Here is a 20,007-nt window from a genome sequence, read left to right on the forward strand (position 1 = left end):
CTAACCCACCAGCAGCCTTGGTCCTGAGGCCTACAGGCTGCAGGTGAAGGTGTGGCCCCACTTGGCCCACAGCAAGGCGATGGCAGGCCAGGCTCAGAGTGAACATCACCTACAGTGAGGAGCACGGCATTTACATATTCCCAAGGCAGGGCTGCAGTGAACTGATTCTCTAAGACCTGGCCTGCCTTGTTGAGGAGACCACAGGAGTTCTGCTGCCTTTCTAGAAACTAACCTTGGAGGGAAAATCCTTAAAGGTTATGGATCAGCCACTGCCAGGACTTGCAATGCAGAATGGTTGCTGGGTCATAGTAACTAGGACAAAGAGTGGTCCAGGGGAAGAGTCTGATCTAAAGAAGTTGAATGATTCGGAGAAATCTGTGGAAAAGATAACTGACCATTGGTAGGGGAGAATGAAGAGTTTATGGCTTAGCAGGATTTTCTGGCCAAGGAGTTGTAATCTAAAACTCTCTGCAAACTTGATAGGGAGAAGCAACAACTGAACAATTGGAGAAATTTATAAATCAATTATGCCAGAAAATTTCCAAAACAGAAGACAGAAAAAACAAAACAAAACAAAAAAGCCCAAAAGGCTCAAGTGTTCCCAGCTGACCATAACTGACCCCACAGAGCGCAGCACGTGCCAGGAGATGGGAGGCTCAGTCCAGGAGCCTGGCCCTGCAGAGTGAGCACAAGTGCAGAGAGCACACGGTCCTGAGAAACAAGCATCTCCAAGCCCTGTCCTCCCTCAGACAGAAGGTGCTGACTGTGGAACAGCTGCCACTCTGACATTCCGATACCTATTTTCAATAAAAAAAAAAGCGTGGTCTTCAAACAGCTCCTGCCAGTTTTTCATGGTCTGTACATGGTTATCCTGTTCAATAGGCTCACCTTGTCCAGAGGGAGCCCACATTACTCTACCTCTTTGGGCCTGTGAGGCATTTCCTAGCACAAATGAGACGTGATGTGTCCTGGGACACATCCAAGTTTACAGGCTATCCTGGTCATCAGATACAACAGGGCCATTTGTTCCCCTGTAATCCTATAGCTCCCTAAATGTAAAAGCAAAATCACTAGGAAGTAGGGCCCAGCCAAGGGAGGAGATGAAGGGTTCAAAACAGGTATTTGACACTAACGTTATTCAAGCAGCCTTCATCAGGATCTATTTGCCATACAGTTAACTGGAATACTGGCTCACAGAACCCGTCCTTAGGCTCCTCTGACCCTGCCCAGGTGGAAGCCATGGGTGCACAGGGGCGCACTCCCAGGCGGGGTCTATGCTCAATGCTTAAACCTCCTGTCCCCAGGCAGATCTCTGTAGGGCTAAACCCAGAGCTGCATGAGTCTCTGTTTGAAATCAGGCCAGAAACACAGCTCGGGTAGGGCAGAGAGGAGGGCCAACATGAAGCTGTCAGGCACTGCTGAAGTCAACCAAATACTTCTCAGGAGAGAGACACATTCTTCTTTCAATCGCATTGCCATTACCTATTATTTCTTTTTGTGACTTGCATCTTATTTAAGGGCATTTTAATTTGTTTCGTGGCCTATTTTTTTCCTTGTTACTAAAATAAACCAGTTTTGAACATGAGGTAACAAGCAGAGGAGTATACATATGTATTTTTATTTTTTTAGTATGGAAACAATGCTCTATGGTTCCTTGTATTTTATTTCAATAGTCATGACTGGCCCTAAGTAGACACGGCCTTATGGTCTTGCCTTAAAACTGAGTGTTGCTGCCACAACTCTTCAGCCCAGTGTCTTGAGGGACCAGCTCCTGATGCACCTACTCTGAGGCAGATCTTACAAGGAGGCAAAGAGGGGATTCCACTGAAGTCCCAGGATTTTAGGACTAAGAGCATGGGGGCTAGAGAAGGTAGTAGAGGTGAAGGGTGAACAAGTGAACAGGACTCCAGGCCCAATCTCTGCTCTTACTTCCCTGCTTCATCCAGAGTAGCTGTTTTTCTGCATTTACATATTAGCTATGAGACCACTGTTAAGTTTGAAATGAATATAACACCTCCCCCCTATAGCTGATGAAGCAAAGTGACTGAGCACAGGCAAACGCCCCTAGCACAATGTGGGACACACAGAGGATGTTCAAAAAATGTTAGCTATTATTCTGTGTGGATTCCACATTAGAATTCTTTAAGCAGTCACTGTTTTGGCTCATTTCCCTCATTTAAAAAAAAACTGAAAAATAACAAGCATGTAAATACAAAAAGTATTTTAAAAAAACTATGTAAATGCATTTGTATAAGAAAAATTCAGGGGCGCCTGGGTGGCTCAGTCGTTAAGTGTCTGCCTTCGGCTCAGGTCATGATCCCAGAGCCCTGCATCGGGCTCCCTGCTCCGCGGGAAACCTGCCTCTCCCTCTCCCACTCCCCCTGCTTGTGTTCCCTCTCCCAACTGTGTCTCTGTCAAATAAATAAATAAAATCTTAAAAAAAAAAAGGAAAAGAAAAATTCAAACAAAATACCAGAATAAAATGAAAAAATAATTCTTTGCTTCTCCACATACTCTCACTCACAAAATTACCAGTCTGTAAAATGGGGCCACTACTTAGATAAATGACAGGATGTTCTAAAAACTTGAAATACTGCATAAGAGAAACCACTAAATCCATAGAATACTCTGCATCACCATTCACGTAATTTAGTGAAATCCCTGGAATGAGGGACTGAGCACTCGAGCCACTGAATGGAACCACCAAACTAGGAAAGACTGAACTGAAGCCCAACCGCCCAACCCCCTGATTTTGTGTTCCAGCCTCCCTCAGGAAGGTCCTACCAGAGTTCCATCCGTCAGGGTGCACCCGGAAAAGCGTTTGGCGAGAAACCCCTCAAAGTTAGTCGTTCTTTGAATAGCAAAAAGAAGCAATTTCACTTCAATTTCCTTAGCTCTGGTACGCATAATCTTGGCAAGTTCTGTCCTTCAAAACAAAGAGATAAGAATGTTGTCAAAAAAAAAAACTGTTCAAGATAGGATAAAGCAAACGGTTTTAGCTTGTATCAAAAAAAAAAAATATGTGGTCATTTCAAATCCTGAGGTCTGTTACCAAGTTTACTGTTTGGAGAATAGAAATACATACTCTAAGAATCTGAAGATGAAATTATCCAGTAGTCAAAAAAAAAAATCAAGGATTAAGGAGAGATCGATTTGTTTACATGGTCACTACTATTTTTAGATCTTTCAACCTTTCTATAATCTGTTAATAATATATATCTAAAGCACTCAGTATTTTATAAAAATGCATATATTTTATATAACGTCACAAGTCATTAACTACTAAATTACAAAGCCCCTCTTCCAAAGAGCTCAATCACCATTTCTTCAACCAGAGAGCAGGAGCCCCGGAAATACACGTGAGAGACTAGAATCCCCATGTGAAAAGTGACATGTACGTGCTCAGGTGGGTAGTGCCTGCGAAGCTTACGTACCACTCCAGTGTTGTGCTTCAGAATAGGAGCTGTGAGGGACCAGTGACCTGAGAGCTCTTTGGAAGTATTGAGCCATGGTTATTTTCCCATACAAAGAAATGGCAAAACCAAAGAGTCTCTGCGATTCTTTGGAAATTATGTATCTGTAGGATTTTAGCCAAAATTCCAACAATGAAAGCTTGGCAGCAACAGCCGCAACACAGCCATTAGCTGCCACAACGAGGGCAGATTTGTGGCTTCAGCATACTCCCAGTCTCCTGCAGACTGCAGTCTTCACAGATTAGTTTGCAAGTCACTGAACTGTAGGTTAAAGAGAATTAGTTATCAATTTCTCAAGGAATTTGCTTTCTTTGCTAATCAGGACTTCGAACGTGACAAACACAATTGTCCTTGAATCAACATTTAAAGGTCATCTAAACCTATGGTAGCACACGTGCTTCTGAGAACAAGAGCCACACAGAATGTACAAGACCAGGAGTGAACTCTAATGTAAACTGTGGACTCTGGGTGATAATCATCTGTTGATGCATGTTCATCAATTGTGACAAATGTACATTTTGGTGGGGGATGCTGATGGTAGGGGGGCTATGCATGTGTGGGGGCATGAGTGTAGGGGAAACCTCTGTATCTCCCTCTCAATTTTGCTGTGATCCTAAAATTACTCTAAAATATAAAGTCTATTAAAAAAAAAATGAAGCTAATAGCCAATATCTCTTAAGAAATCCATCCCCCATGTGTTTAAAGCATACAACTTCATTATATTCTCTGATTTTAAGAAAGATGCATACCTTGAATTATTCTAAGGTGGCTGAGTTATGCTTAGACATGGGACTTTTAAAGATTTAGCCTGGAGTTAATGTAATTGTGCACTGTGAGAAGGGCACAGATAACTGGGGTGTCTGGGTGGCTCAGCTAAGCGTCTGACTTCGATCTCAGGGTCCAGGGATCAAGCCCCACGATGGGCTCCCCACTCAGTGGGGAGTCTGCTTATCTCTCTCTCCCTCTGCCCCTCCTTGTGCTTATGCTATGATAAATTTTAAAAAAAAATCTTAAAAAAAAAAAGAAGGCCACAGATAACTAATAAAACCCAGTTACTACCACTGTTGTGGTACAGCTGCAAGTAAAAAATAAAAAAAATTTGACTCTAGCTTTAGATTTGTCATGGACACACCGATCTAACTTTCTTGGGTTTTATCTCTTCAATATAAATGGACTGTCTGGACTTGGGCTACATTCATGAAACTGCAGAGACAGGATGAATGACAGGAGGTCTTTAGGATGCTTAGAACATTCAGATGCCAATATTATTAACTATCCAAAGACTACAAATACACTGCATTAGGGGCAGGAAATTTGTTCAGCAAATATTTCCTGAGTGTCACTGAAGTAGAACTACCCCTGTCCCTATGGAACGATGTATGTAGCAAGTCAGAGAAGCAAAACGATGATAGATATATACACTGTATATTGATATATATAATAGAGACACAGGAGAAAATGTGGCGTGATGAATAACAGGGAAATCTGGTGGATGAGCCTTGACTAGGTTAAGTCCAGAAGGCAGGCTGTTCAAGGCAAGGGTCAGGCTACAGGAAAGTCTTAGAGCAAAGACAAGAGCAGATGAAGCTGCTGTGTTTTATATATATTACTTCTCAGAAAAAAAAAGTGCTTTGACTACAGGCTACTAGCCCAGGACTCTCGTGTACCCTTTTTCACTTTTTTCCTAGAAGTTTTTACTCTTCCTCCACATACATGTCCTCTCCTCTAGGTTTGGAACTCTGAAGTTGGAGAAGTTAGAATACAGCTGCAGCTGGAGTTTAGGGGTTGGTTTTGGGTTAATAAAATCTGACTTTCAACAGGAAAAGGGTCTTCTAAAGGGAGAGAGTCCAGCACGGGTGAAGAAGTTCTCATTCAAATGATGACTCTCAAACAACAACAAAAAAAAGTGGAACTGGTACCCAATCCACAAGACAAGATGGAACCCCTAGAGACCAGGGGATTGATTTCAACCAACCAATTTCAATTAACAATAAAACCAGTAGAGTTGGAATCTACCTTGTGATGTGGCAAAATTCTACTGCAATCCTCTCGGTCATGTACCACTCACGTGGAAACATACGACCATATTTCTCCTCATAGTCCACCAGCTGGCGTTTTATCCAGGCATAGCGTCTGTCGATTTTGTCCAGCCAGGCAACCTTAGGAAGGTAGGGAACAAAATTCACCCAGTGCTCAGAAACAGTGTTCACAGTTTAAGGAAATAAACAAAAACACAGAACCAAGAAAAACACAACCAATCTCTTTCTTTCTCACAATTTTATTTCATTTATCTTTTTCTTACTTTCTCACAATTTTGCTTTATTTCTCCTTCTTTCCTTCCTTATTCTTTCCTTCCTCCCTTCCTTCTTTCCTTCCTTCCTTCCCTCCCTCCCTCCCTTTCTTTCTCTCTTTCTTTCAGAGGGAGAGAGAGAGAATCCCAAGCAGGCTCCACACCCAGAGCAGAGCCCGACGGATCTCACAACCCTGAGATCATGACCTGAGCCAAAATCAAGAGTCTTGCTCTTGAGCCACCCAAGCATCCCTATTTCTCAGTTTTAAAGAATCTAGGCTACTTTTCCACTTAATCCAGAGGATCTTAACTTGGGTCTACGATTAGACTTCAGGGATCTGTAAATTTCCTGAAACTGAATATGCAAAGTTTTATGCATAGGTACATTTTTCTGGGGAGAGGATCTGTAGCTCCCATTAATTTCTCCAAAGGGTCAGTGACCTCAAAATGGTTAAGACCCACTGAACTGTACAGTCAGCCTCTAAAAGTCACAGTATAACCATCAACATTTTAAGGCAGTAATACTACTAAAATATGAATCAGTAGACTTTAGGGCATTTAATTTTCAGTAAAATTCAAACTGAACATTGGTTTCATTTGGTCAATACTTACATCTTGGTTTTCTTGAAAAAGTACTAGATATTCTGACAGATGCTGTTTAATAAACTTTTTGATGATTTCCTGTTTGATTCTAGGATCCAAAATATTAGCAACCAGACATGCATCTCGTAGGACATTGCTGGGTCCTCCTGGCCTCTGGTAAAACAAACAACATACACCAGTTCAAGAGCCAGAAACAATCTTTAAATCTCACGGCCTCTGACAGCTGCTACTTCTTGTTCCTCTCTTGAAGTTATTATTACCTCCACTTCCCTGACACTTACTCTTTTGCTGTGGATGGATATTTTAGTTACTTGTTACTTGATGAAAGAATTACTAAGCTAGTCCATAGTAGTCAATAGAAAAGCTACTCTGTGAATCAGCAAGGAGACATTTTGGAAACAGGGCCAGCAATAGGAAATTTTGCTTTCTGAATACAAAAACTGAAATCACTTTGGTGAAGAGCCATACAATTCAGAAGGACACCAGTCTCACTCCACATGTGCCACTTTCCCGATTCCAACCCCAGATTCCTGTTCTTAAAGTGCCGTATTTGTGCCAAACAGTGCAGTGGCATTTAAAATCTAAAACCAGGTTCCAAACTGCCAGACCTGTTTTGCTGACAGTCAACTACCCAGGCAGGTAGCCAGAGGTAAAATATTATGATATCAGTCCCTTGATCTATCTGAAAGGCAGTAGAAGGCTATTGAGGGGCCATATTGATACATCATGATGGGAAGGCCTTTGTTATTACTGAGGGCAATCCAGTCTTGCCAAACTTTTCTTTATAGTAACTCACTGAATGAACATGGTTGGCTGAGTGGACTAGAGCAAAAAGAACACCTGGAATCTACTCGTGGCTTGGCTAAATAGCTGTGTAGCTTTGGCGCAGTTATTGAAACTCATCTGAAAAATAAATGAAAAAAAATGAACTTCAATTAGGTGATGATTAATGTTCTTCCAAATCTTTATGATTCTCTGTCCAACAGTATATCTGTCTCGACTGAAGTTCAAGAGTTTTAGAAGTGTTACTAAGCTGCCTGAGAGCTAAACTGTTAAGATGCTGACTCACTCTGTGCTGAATGGCTGTTATGTCATCTGCTGAGCACTCTGACTGCCCACCTCTTGCTTCTGGATGAAAGTGTTTGATCTGATAGAGAAGTCACAGAAGCTGAAACTGATGGGCTCATGGATTCAGATATTTTCATTTAAAAAGGACTTAGTAGGTTACCTTGTACAATTTTAATGTCTTGATTTCTATTTGTGAAATAGGAATAGCAACACAAGGCCTTTAAGAAAAATCCATAGTCACTGAAAAGGAGAATAGAAAACTTAAAGATTTAAGTTACCCAGCCACAGAAAAAGGAAGCAAGTTGTTAAAGAAAACAATTTTAACTTCATCTGCTTGGCGGGATCTGAGAGAAAGACATAAAGTAGGTCATGATTAGTTTCTTCTAAACAATAAAGCTGGGCTTCATTCATATCTTTCTGAAACTTCTTGAAACTGGGCTAGATACCAGAGTATAGTAAAGCAGACCCTGGGCTGAGAACAGTCTGGTGTTTATAATTTGTGAATATTTTGCAATCCCTTTTTACAGAATGGCTTTCCAATATCCATTCCCCACAATTATATCAAATGAATAAAGAATACAAAGTCCTGAAAGGAACATGTTTTACAAATAAAATATCTGATTACTAGAAGGCAGCCATAATATATGCAGACATTAAAATCAAGAGCAGGGGTGCGCCTGGGTGGCTCAGTCATTGGGCATCTGCCTTCGGCTTGTGTCCTGGGATCAGGCCCCGCATTGGGCTCCCTGCTCAGCAGGAGGCCTGCTTCTCCCTCTCCCACTCCCCCTGCTTGTGTTCCCTCTCTCGCTGTGTCTCTGTCAAATAAATAAATAAAATCTTTAACAACAACAACAACAACAACAAAAGCAAATCAAGAGCAGGTTTCCCATAGGAAGTAATCTACAAAGCTGGGGCAGCTAGCCCCACCTACTTCCTAAGTTTCTTTTATGGAGCACAAAGAAAAATGATTAAGATATTTCCAGTTATTGAATTAAAGAGCGGGTCCAGGAAACGTTCCTTGGCTCAGTAAACGAACATATATCCCCATCTCCACCCACGAAGTGCAGTGAGGAACGCTGCTTGCCTGTGTGTGCTTTGGTTCATTTCTGTGTTGAATAATTCTTTCTCTTGAAATAGCTCAAATAATAGAGAAAAAAAGCTTCTGAAGGTTCTTCTCTCCCCGACACATGCAAAGCATTAAGATTACATCTGCTACAGTTTGAAAGATAGAGCTAAAAGCAGTTACCCAAGCGCAGTGACAGCCAAGTGAGGCAAAGCTTGTTATGGGAGAAGTGTAACCATAGCTCACAAGCGAAATACCACGGCCTTCGCAGACACAACACAAACAGCCACGCCACCAGCGAGAGCTAAAGGGATTAATCCCAAAGAACAGGATTCTGGTCATTAAAAGTGAGTCACCTAACTGTGTCACTCAGAGAGTTACATAAGCCTGTGGATGCTCCTCCCAGCTGTCTTTTCACCAAACTGAAACCAATAAGTTATGTAACGATTCTAAAAAACACTGCGGCTTGAAAAAAAAATTTTTTTTAACACAGCCATGAGAAAAAAGGAATTTGCTGGGCAGACGAGATATTAGGTTTGACACATATTAAATTAAACCAAAATAAATCCTCACTCTTTGATGCTGGAAGAACACAGATGAAGAATCAACATTGCTTTGGGATATTTAAAATCAAGGATGGTCTCATTACTCCGAACCTCTAGCAAACAGACTTACAGCTGCCAGCAGACAATTTTGGAATGGTAACGGTAGAGAGTGTGAATTAGGCAAGAATGGTGATAACATCTAAGACTGGAGGGAAAACAATACCTTGGTGCCCTGGGAAGGAAATGCTTCCTCAAAATCAGCCAGGATTTGCTGTCCTAACTCAGTCTGGGCAGCTTTCACTCTGTAGGGAAAAGAGAACATATCATTGCCTGGTGTAATTTTCACATATCCATAAGTAATTATGCGAAGACTGATCAGGCTCAGAACTGCTGAAGTCTTTAGAGATCGTCCGGGGAGTGGCGAGGTGGTGGCTAGATAAGAGAGGTCACATACTAGTTAGGAGCAGGTTTATGACCAGGACCCAGGCATCTGATTTATTCTCATGATGGATTTTCCATATCCCAAAGCTTTTCTAGGCCAACCCTCACCTGGTGTAAGGGAATATATGTTAATCTTTACAAGGTGTCATCAGGGGGTAGTTATGCTGTGGGAAAGTGCTACATAAAAATGCCCAATCCAATAGAAATCCATGTTGGATTACTGCTATAGCTGTGCCCCTGTTCCCTGGAGTCCAGAATGAAGGAGGGCTCCATACTACCTCAGAGATGTTGCTTTTTCAACCTGGAAGTCAACATCAGGATCATTAGTTTTAACAAATGAACAAGAGGAGGGGCACCTGGGTGGCTCAGTTGGTTAAACCTCTGACTCCATTTTGGCTCAGGTGGTGGGATCGAGCCCTGCGTCGGGCTCTGCACCCAGCAGGGAGTCTGCTTCAGATTCTCTCTCCCTCTCCCTCCTGCTCTCTCTCTCTCTCTCTCAAATAAATAAATAAACTCATTAAACAACAACAAATGAACAAAAGGAGGGACGCCTGGGTGGCTCAGTCAGTTAAGCATCTGCCTTTGGCTTGGGTCGTGATCCCAGAGTCCTGGGATCAAGTCCCGCATCAGGCTCCTTGCTCGGCAGGGAGCCTGCTTCTCCCTCTCCCTCTGCCTGCCACTCCCCTGCTTGTGTTCTCTCTCTGACAAATAAATAAGTAAGATCTTTAAAAAAAAATGAACAAAAGGAATGTTTTCTAAAGTAAAAAAAAAGATCTGAAAGATAAAATGAGCTGTTACTTGGGAGTGAAGGCCACTGAATGAAGACTGAAGTTCCCTCAGAAGGCTGGCTAACAACAAATATGAGCTCGAAAGGGGAGGTCAGTACTTAACCTGGCGATTTGCATGTCTACCAGGAGCTCAAGAAATACTTGTCAGCTGAAACGAGAGGAGCTGGTGTGAGAAAGGAACTGTGCGTGTCAGCACCACCTGCAATGACCAGGTCCTCCCCCAGCCTCCAGGAGCAGGACGCCTAGCCCCAGCCATTCCCCCAGAGCTGACTGCCCTGAGCCTGAGGCAAATATTTTACCTTTGCTAAAAGCACCATGAAATAGTGTTCTTCCTTTTTTGGTCTCCACCCTGTTACTTCGGAATTAACTTTAAAGTTTCTAGAAATAGCGAACAGCTCAAAACCACAATTTCTTTGGCTATTCAGCAGTGGCTGGCAACCTACTGAGAATTTTTTTTTTTTCTTTTTTAATGAGGGGATAGGCAGGACCCTGAACAATCTGTTTTCTTCTGGGGCACAGTTATACTTTCCAGGGTTTTTCCACTATCTTCAAAACTTTTAAAACCACTCTTACAGGTGGGTTTGCAGCCTCTTTAGTCACTCAGTGACAGAGACAAGGCTATTACTGGAGTAGCCCCCAGATCACAACCAGGGCCATCCACCTAGAGTTGCGGAATGGACAATGGGTAGTGTGCCCTGAGTGTGAGCTCTGACAGGAGAGGAGAACAGGCTTTTGTAAAGCTGTACCTTGGAGGTCTTGTGACTCCACATGATGGGCCAGGCAGACAGCCTCCCCTAGTGCCAGGTCACAAGACAGAGCTTCCAGAGCCTCCAGCCCCTCTGTTCCTACTTGCCTCTTAGCAGTACAAAGAGAGCACCACTTCCTCCCTAAGCCACAGGGACAATTCCTGGAGGGGAAGTTCTACGCCCCCATCAGGGACATTCCATCTCAGGGGTATGAAGGTCCCAGCTCTGCCTCTTACACCCTCCCCCCTCATCCCCTAACTCTATATTCTTACCGGGGTGCCTGAAAAGACAACCAGAGCCTATGGTAAGGCTTGGCACTTCCAGAGTACAGAAGACAGGGGAAGTACCAGAGTGTGATTTGCAGATCCCCTTGCCATCTTCTTCAATCCATTTTCAAAGTCACGTCTTGAGACAGTCTAGACTTAGCTGTGCCACCAGTGAGCCACGTGTAAATAAGTCATTTCCCTTACCTGGGCCACAACTAAGAAGATTTGTGAAGTAAGAGGGTACATGCCCACGCAGGCCTGGGCTGGATGTCCCTCACTGTCCTCTCCGGGACTGCTTATTCCCCAGCATCCACCTTTAGAGCTAGCTGGCAACAGCAGACACCTTCACAGGCGACCGCAAGCTAGAGGTATAACTACTGTTGGAGCAGAAGAGTGGGCTTCTGCCCACTTTCCAAGAGTGGAATATAAACGTTTCCAAGCATAGTTTTCCAAGTGTCCATCAGTGACTCAGATGAAAGAGCAACTGTTTCCCATACTAATATTAATGACAACATCTATAAATCCCAACCATGATTCCATGTATTTTCAGGGTGACATGTGAATAGTGGTCTTTACCATCAGTTGCCTAAACAGGATCCTAGAAAGAAGTCAACACTAAAAGAACATCTTAGGCCAAACTCCTTCCTCTTTGAACAAGGAAAAGTGAATTCCTATTGTAAAGAGATGGGACCAACTGAGACTCTGTTAGCAGAACAGAGTTGATCTACCATAATTTCCATTAAGAACGACTAAGAAATTTATCTACAACTAATAGAGAATAAATAAAAATTCCTCCCGGTATCCAAATAAGCTCAGTCCACTTAGATGGTGACAACTCCGTGTCGATCACATCTAGGAAACAAAGGAGTCACTGTGCTGCTCAGAAAGGAAGTCAACCAACGACTTCTAGCATCCTCCATGCCATCTGACAAAAGGTTGTTCTAAGGTGACCTTTCCTGGGGCGCCTGGGTGGCTCAGTCGGTTAAGCGTCTGCCTTCAGCTCAGGTCATGATCCTGGGGTCTTGGGATTGAGTCCCACATCGGGCTCCCTGCTCAGTGGGGAGCCTGTTTCTCTCTCTGCCTGCAGCTCCCGCTGCTTGTGCTCTCTCTCTCTTTCTGACAAATAAATAAATTTAAAAAACCAAAAAACAAAGGTGGCCTTTCCTAAATGTGTTATCAGTTTGCACAATGGGTGGCAGCAGAAGGATATAGCAAATTATGAAAATTATTTAGACATTTGTAGATAAAGTAATCCTGATGCTTCCATTACCTTGTGAATGCCTCAAGGGAAACACCCTCAGCTCTTCACAATAAACTGACCTCCCAAATACATATAGTTTGTACTGGATAGAATGGCTAATTAGTTAGATTAGTCAGACGCTCTATTTTCAAACAGATAGGCTCTATAAAGAATCCAAATCCAGAATCTTAAGCGTGATACAGTGGGACAATGAAGTACAACCCCTATGCTTTTGAAACTGAAGTTCTTTCAGAAAGAACTTGTCAAAGTCACACAGCTAGTCAGGCCTTTTCATTCTCTAATTTCTTTCACTGCTATACCATGTGACACACCCGCCCCCACCAACCTGCCAAGTCTTATCTCTCACACCTAAGAGGTTAGCAACTGAAAAATATTTTTTAGTTCGAGAATTTTACAGGTTTCAAGAGAATGCAAGAATCTTCCACTCTTTCTCAGGAAATATTGACTGATTACCAGAGACATTTGCTTTCATGGATATTTTTAAGCCAGGAGGCTCTGAAATGTAAAGATGATACTAAAGAAAAAAATCTTTCCCTCAATGCTACATTAACATTTAAGCATTTTCCATAAGGGTAGTTGGAGGAAATAGCTATATTCAAATCAAAGTCCACGAACTTCATATTTCAAATGTACAGGCAAAAATTTCAGAGCACAACCTTTCATGTGACTTCTACGATTTATAGACAGCAAGCTATTAAATTGGAGAAACTAAAGCAATTCATAGAGTGGAACTCTGCTGCCTTCTCCCCTGCCCCCCAACAAACAGCTATTTCTATCATTTCCAGATGGTTCTACCATCACTATGCAAACATAAGGGAGGAGAATTCACCAGAAAAGATGCTAAAAATAAGAAATCTGGACTTTCCTCAAACTTTTAGTACCTCTTGAAAAACAATTGTAGTCAGGCACTGAAAACCAGAGAAGATTTCTTCTCTTGTGTTGTTTTTAGTGTTACTTAATAGCACATATTTATTCTGTATTAAACTACACAAAATTTTTGCAAATAGCAGTTGTTAAACGAATGGAAAGAAAAGTAAGTCCTCCTGTTTGCAGCAATCCTACATGATAATGAATGTTCAGAGCACCAAAATACATTGCCAGAATGTTAGATTTTCTCATTTTAAGGAGAAATGTCTTATAACAGTGATCACAAAGTTCCTTCAAATTTATAAAAGCGCCTTTTTGAAAAATGTTAAAAAGCAGAGTCCTAAAAGAGTGCATCCTCTTGTTTGTCCCTACATTGCCTTTTTAGAAATAGAATTCAGTTCTGCCATATTCCTGCCATCCAACAATGCCCATCCAACACAACCAATTGAGAACCAACTCCTCCACAGATCTCCTTGACCTCATGGTCACTGTCTTGGTAAGGTTCTTATCTTTTCTGGTCTAGAACATAGTCTCAATCTCCAGTCCTCTATACCCACAGTCCATAAGACTTTTACAAAGCACAAATGAGATCATGCCCCTCTCTGCTTAAGATCTTTCACTGTCCACAAAATAAAGAACAGACTCTTTCGCAAGGCATATAAAATGTGACCCTATCTATGCGGACTTTCAGACTCTGGTGTCTCCCGAAGTACCATGATGTTCCCTCTCTCCTATTTTTCCTCCTCTTTTCTTGTCTTGCTGGAAAGATCCTACCTATTCTTTTAAAATCAGATGAAAACTGAATTCTTCTGTGACCCCTGCCCTCAGCCCCTAAAGGCTAAGTCTTTTAGTTCCTCTTCTGAGATCCTGCTATTGCTTGTACAGCATCTATCAGTTTTGTTGGATCTATGCTATACTAAAATTTTCTACTAGTGTCTCTCTTCTCCACACAACAATGGTGAACTCCTTGAGGGCAGAGAGTATGTATTTCTTACTTTGTACCTTCAGCACCCCAGTACGGGCCCTAGGACACAGAAAGTCCATAGTATATATCTATTAGGTAAATGAAGGAAAGAATAAGTGAATGGGAAAAAAGATCAACTCTGGATTGTCACAAGGGTAAGGGGAGGTGATAGTGCCTTCCCTTCTCCTCCTCCATCCCCTGAGAATAAGTCTGCCTTCTCCGACCAAGCTTCCTTCTTTCTGGCAGCTCATAAGCCTCTGTCTGCTCCCTTGGCTACTTCATGCCCCCAGTGTGATATGGCGATCAGCCAGTTCTAAGTGTGAAGGAGTTAGGAAGGATGGGGGAAAGGGTGGTGATTTCCTTAGTATTCTGCCAAGCTCTGTTCTTACATTCCCTAATAGTTCTCTGGCATTTCCACTACAAGATGGCACACTGAGCACATGTTGCAATCTCCCCTTCCTGCCCCAGATCCTTAGAAATAATAAAAAGGTTTTAATAAAAATCCAGAACGAGGCATGAAAATAAGTGGCACACTAGAAACTCAGGACTGCCTGGTACCACAGGACTGAAGAAGGAAACCACTGCTGAAAACTGCTTTTCAAAAATGAAAGACATGAGGGTAGTGGATACCAAGAGCAGGAGGGGCCCTGAAGTAAATGCCAGCAGGATATGTTGGGCTCTTGCAAGATGAGTAATCACAAAACTGGTGTCCAAGTCTGCATCCTTGCCTTGAACGCCCAGGTCAAGAAACGGGTATGGGTCTGAGAACCCCCGCAGTGGCCAGAGGGCTGACAACATCCAGGCAGATCAGGGAGGCCCCAAGCCCAGAATATTAGCCACTGGCATATCTACCTGTCAGCCCCTTCAGCTCCAGCCCCACCTCACCTAAGAAGAGCTATCCGTGGCCCTTAGCTGAGCAGCACGTACACCCCTCTCCCTCACCAGCAGACGGCAATAAAAGAGCATCCCTGATCAGGATGACAGAGAATCTCAAAGCCAAAAATGAGCTTTCAGCTAGAAATCACTAAACACTGGAGGAATGCTAATGCCAAGAAAGAGTCACCATGCTCAACAAACCAAAGACCTGCTATCAGAGGACAAAGAAACAGAACAAGCAAATCAGAGCTTTAAAATACATATAATCTGTGGGCCTGGGTGGCTCAGTCGGTTGAGTGGCTGACACTTGATTTCAGCTCAGGTTATGATCTCAGAGTCATGGGACTGAGCCCCGAGCCGGCCCCACGCTCAGTGCAGTCGGCTTATTCTTCTCCCTCCTCCTCTCTGCTCCTCTCCCTGCTCCCTCTCCCCTCTAAAAGTAAATAAAATCTTTAAAAACAGACAAATAAATAAATAATAAAATACATATAATCTATATTCCCTGAGAGATTTAAGAGGATATCGTGCCTGTGAAAAAAAGAATCAACTAGAGATCCTGAAGATTAAAGTTGGATTGCTGAAATACAAATTCAACAGTTGGGCCAAATAGCAGAATGGGCACAACTGAAGAATATATTAAAACAGTAAGACTGAGTTGAGGAATTCAGCCTGAAAAGGGGAGGGGGGGAAGAAGATGCAAAGTATGAAGGAAAAATTAAGAAATATGGCAGCAGGGGCACCTGGGTGGCTTAGTCAGTTAAGCGTCCAAGTCTTGATTTTGGCTCAAGTCATGATCTCAGGGTTGTGAGATCAAGCCCCATGTTGGGCTCTGCACTGGGCATTGGAGCCTGCTTAAGATTGTCTCTTGCCCTCTCCCTCTGCCTCACCCCCTCTTCCTCCTAAAAGAAAGAAAGGAAGGAAAGAAAGATAGATGGCAGATCTAAAAGTTCCAATATTCACGCAATAGGAATTCCACAAAGAGAGAGTACAGAGAACAAAGCATAGAAATTACTCAAAGAAACAGAAGAAAATGATTTCTCAGAACTTAAGAAACTCATGAGTCTTCCGATTGAAGATATGGTAAGTACAGAGCAACATAAAGGACAACAGACCTATATCCTAGCAAAATTCCTGACCAGCCCCCTTCCCCAATCCCAAATGCTTCCAGAGCAAAATAAAAATCAAATGAAAATAGATTATCTTATAAAGGAGTAAGAATCAGATTGACCAGATTTTTTAAAAAAAGATTTTATTTGTTTATTTGTCAGAGAGAGAGAGAGCACAAACAGGGGGAGCAGCAAAGGGAGAAGCAGGCTCCCCGCTGAGCAAGGAGCCTGATGCAGGACTCGATCCCAGGACCCCGGGATCATGACCCAAGCTGAAGGCAGATGCTTAACCGATGAGCCACCCAGGCATCCCATATTGACCAGATTTTTAACAGGCAACAAGAAATGCCAGACAATAGATTTGCTTCGTCTATCATACAACAGCCAATGCGTAGAAACAATCTGTGTGTCCATAATGGATGAACAAAATGTAATGTGTGTGTGTGTGTGTGTGTGTTTGTGTGCATACACAATGAAATATTCAGCCTTAAAAAGGAATGAAATTCTGATACATTCTACAACATGGATGAACCTTGAAATACTGTACTAAGTAAAATAAGCCAGACATAGAAGAAAAAATATTGTATGATTCCATTTATATGAGGTAGCTACACTAGCCAAATCACAGAAACATAAAATAGAACACAGGTTCCCAGAGGTGGGAAAGGAGGTAATGGGAGTTATTCTTTAATGGGTAAGAGTTTCTGTTTAGGGTAATGAAAAAGTTTTAGAAATAGAAGTGGTGATGGTTGTATAATATTGTGAATATACTTAATGCCATTGAGTTGCACACTTGAAAATTATTGATATGGTAAATTTTATGTATATATTAACACAATTTAAACCAAAGGAAAAAAAAGAAGAAACCTGAGACCAATTAATTACCATGGAAGAAATCTTAGTGAGAGTCAAAGATCTGCCTTTAAGAGAGGTAACACACCCAGATGGTTTTACAGGCGAGATCTACCAGCTCTGACAATGTATTAACATCCAGAATATATAGAAGCAATAAGAAAGGAATAAATAACTCAATAGACAAAAAGGTGATTATAAACAGGCTTTTCAGAGGAAATGCAAATGGCCAATAATCAAAAGAAAACTAGTCTCAGTAGTCACCAGGGAAATGGAAATGAAAGGAACACGATGCTGTTTTTCATCCACCAGTTAAATAAAAAAGGAAAACTGACAATAAAATATAAAGCATTGCTGAAGGTACGGGGAAGTGGGTACTCACATACTGTACAGATGGTACTATAAAACAGCTAAAGCCTCTTGGGAGGGCAAATGGGCAGTGGTTATTAAAATTTTAATTGCACTTTACCCATGACCCAGAATCTATCTTAGGGAAGTATTTATAGATGTGCGAAAAGGTATAGCTTTTTAAAAATTAGAGGCAAACAATCTAGTGATATGAAAATGGTTAAATAATCTGTGGTATGTTATACTACGGAATTCCAGGCATCAATTAAAAAAAACGAGGTAGGGCGCCTGGGTGGCTCAGTCGGTTAAGCATCTGCCTTTGGCTCAGGTCATGATCCCAGGGGCCTGGATCGAGTCCCACATGGGGCTCCCTCCTCAGTGGGGAGTCTACCTTTCTCTCTGCCCCTCCCCCCATTTGTGCTCTCTCTCTCTCTCTCTCACACGGTGTGCACTCCCTCTCTCTCGCAAAAATATATAAATAAAATCTTAAAAAAATAAAATCAAAAAAATTTAAAAAATAACAAAAAGAATGAGGTCGGTCTGTACATATCAATGTAGAAAAATCTCTAAAATACATCGCGAGTTAAAACCAAAAAGTAAGTTTCAGAACGAAGCATATGGTGTGAAACGATTTACTTAAAACCAAACAAACCAAAACCACAAACTGAAACTACAGATTTCTGTAAATCACAGATAAAAATCGAGAGGAATCCATATTAAATTGATCATAGTCACTACCGTCACTGCCTGTATAGGTAGCACTAGGATCTCAGGGAGAGCTAAAGGGGACTTCAGTTCCATCTGTATATATGACTTTTTTAAAAATAAAGAAAATGTATACCTCTATTACATAATTACTTACATGATTAAAAATACAGAAACTTAAGGAAAAAGGATTGTAGTAATCAGGCCTGATTAAGAAGACAGAAATGCTGTTAAGAGCCAGCCCCTTTGTCTCTTCTTTGTTCAAGAAAGGTCAGAATTCGTCAATTGTGATCATCTCTGCCTCCTCAGTATTCTCTCTGCTGCTATTTCTAATAGAAAAGACACTGAAGGGTGCCTGGGTGGCTCAGATGGTTAAGCGTCTGCCTTCGGCTCAGGTCATGATCCCAGGGTCCTGGGATCGAGTCCCGCATCGGGCTCCCTGCTCCTTGGGAGCCTGCTTCTCCCTCTGCTTCTCTCTCTTTCTCTGTCTCTCATGAATAAATAAAATCTTTAAAAAAAAAAAAAGAAAAGAAAAGACACTGAATTCACTCCCCTCTTATTCTCCTTTTGAATCTGAATCTTCCTTCTAAGCATCAGGCTTTCTTTCTATGACTCTGAATGTGGAATTCAAAGTCGACAGAGGTGGGAAGAAGAGGCTAACTCATCGTTTTGTCACATCTTAAGTTCTAGTGGCAAATGAGACTTTCCAAAAACAGCCACAGCAGTATAGCCCATCCCACATGCTCTTTTCATCAATGGGACTTTGACATTCCTCCCACTGAAGGCACAGGGGAGACTACGTTCCTTCCTCTCTAATCCTGGCTGCCTTGTGATGACGGGAGTGACACTACGTGACTTCCAAGGCCTAGTTCTCTTGGGAGGCTCATTCTTGGGACCCAGCCACCTCACCATGAGGAAGACCAAGCAGCCCATGGAAGACAACTCAACTGAGCTCCCAGCGGACAACAAGCACCAACTTGCCAGCCATGAGAGTGAGCCATGGATCCCTCAGGCCCCTCCTGACCCACCTGAGCCAATGCTGCATGGAGCAGAGGTGAGCTGTTCCTGCCGAGGCAGGTTAAATTACATGAGTGAAACACCTGTTGTTATAAGCCTTACTAAGTGTGGTGGTGGCCTGTCACAAGGAAAGAGACAACAGGAACAGTTTCCCTCACAAATGTGGACAACCCTTAACTCACCAGCTGCCCCTCCAGTGATGCCAGGCCAGCAACTATCGGACAGAGATTGCTTTAGAAGACATGGTAAGGAGCTGGAAAGGGGTGGAGTAGACATCTATATCCCACAGAGTTACATCAGATGACATCTGAGGGTCCTTCTTACAGGAAGATTCTGCAGTGAACATACTGAGCTAAGTGCTGAAGCGCATCCTAGCGCCATCTTTTCCCAAAGGAGAAGACTGCCTTCTCCAATGACCTTTTACCTTTCAGAAAGCTGCCGGATCTGTGGAATTCCCATATACTTGTAGAAGTGCTCCAGAACATTCATCACACCTTGAAGAAGGTTAGCAACTTCTCCATACTGTCTTCGCCTGGTCATGGCTCTGCAAGGAAATAAGAAGCTGAGAATCTAGAAAAACATGAAGGACACAAGATACAGATGTGGAAAAACCCACTCTGAGCTACAAAACAGACTTCAACTCGATGTAACCATTTACTGAGCACTGAGTATATATGGGCTTGCACACTAGAGGTTAAAAAAAAAAAAAAAAAAAAGACCTAGCCAAA

At 42.3% G+C, this 20,007-nt stretch overlaps 1 protein-coding gene across 3 annotated transcripts in view; it reads right to left on the reverse strand.

Moving 5' to 3' along the window:
- VPS53 (VPS53 subunit of GARP complex) overlaps positions 1 to 20,007 on the reverse strand; it is a 139,225-nt gene that overhangs the window by 78,126 nt on the left and 41,092 nt on the right. For all 3 annotated transcript variants that reach the window (XM_027625518.2, XM_027625519.1, XM_027625520.1), the window contains 5 exons: positions 19,704 to 19,823; positions 9,266 to 9,344; positions 6,376 to 6,519; positions 5,490 to 5,632; positions 2,785 to 2,926 (listed from right to left, as the gene is read on the reverse strand). In XM_027625518.2, the coding sequence (XP_027481319.1) occupies positions 2,785 to 2,926; positions 5,490 to 5,632; positions 6,376 to 6,519; positions 9,266 to 9,344; positions 19,704 to 19,823 (628 nt within the window). The remainder of the gene's footprint in view (positions 1 to 2,784; positions 2,927 to 5,489; positions 5,633 to 6,375; positions 6,520 to 9,265; positions 9,345 to 19,703; positions 19,824 to 20,007) is intronic.

Source organism: Zalophus californianus, chromosome 16 (assembly GCF_009762305.2).
Source record: "Zalophus californianus isolate mZalCal1 chromosome 16, mZalCal1.pri.v2, whole genome shotgun sequence".
NCBI lineage: Eukaryota > Metazoa > Chordata > Mammalia > Carnivora > Otariidae > Zalophus > Zalophus californianus.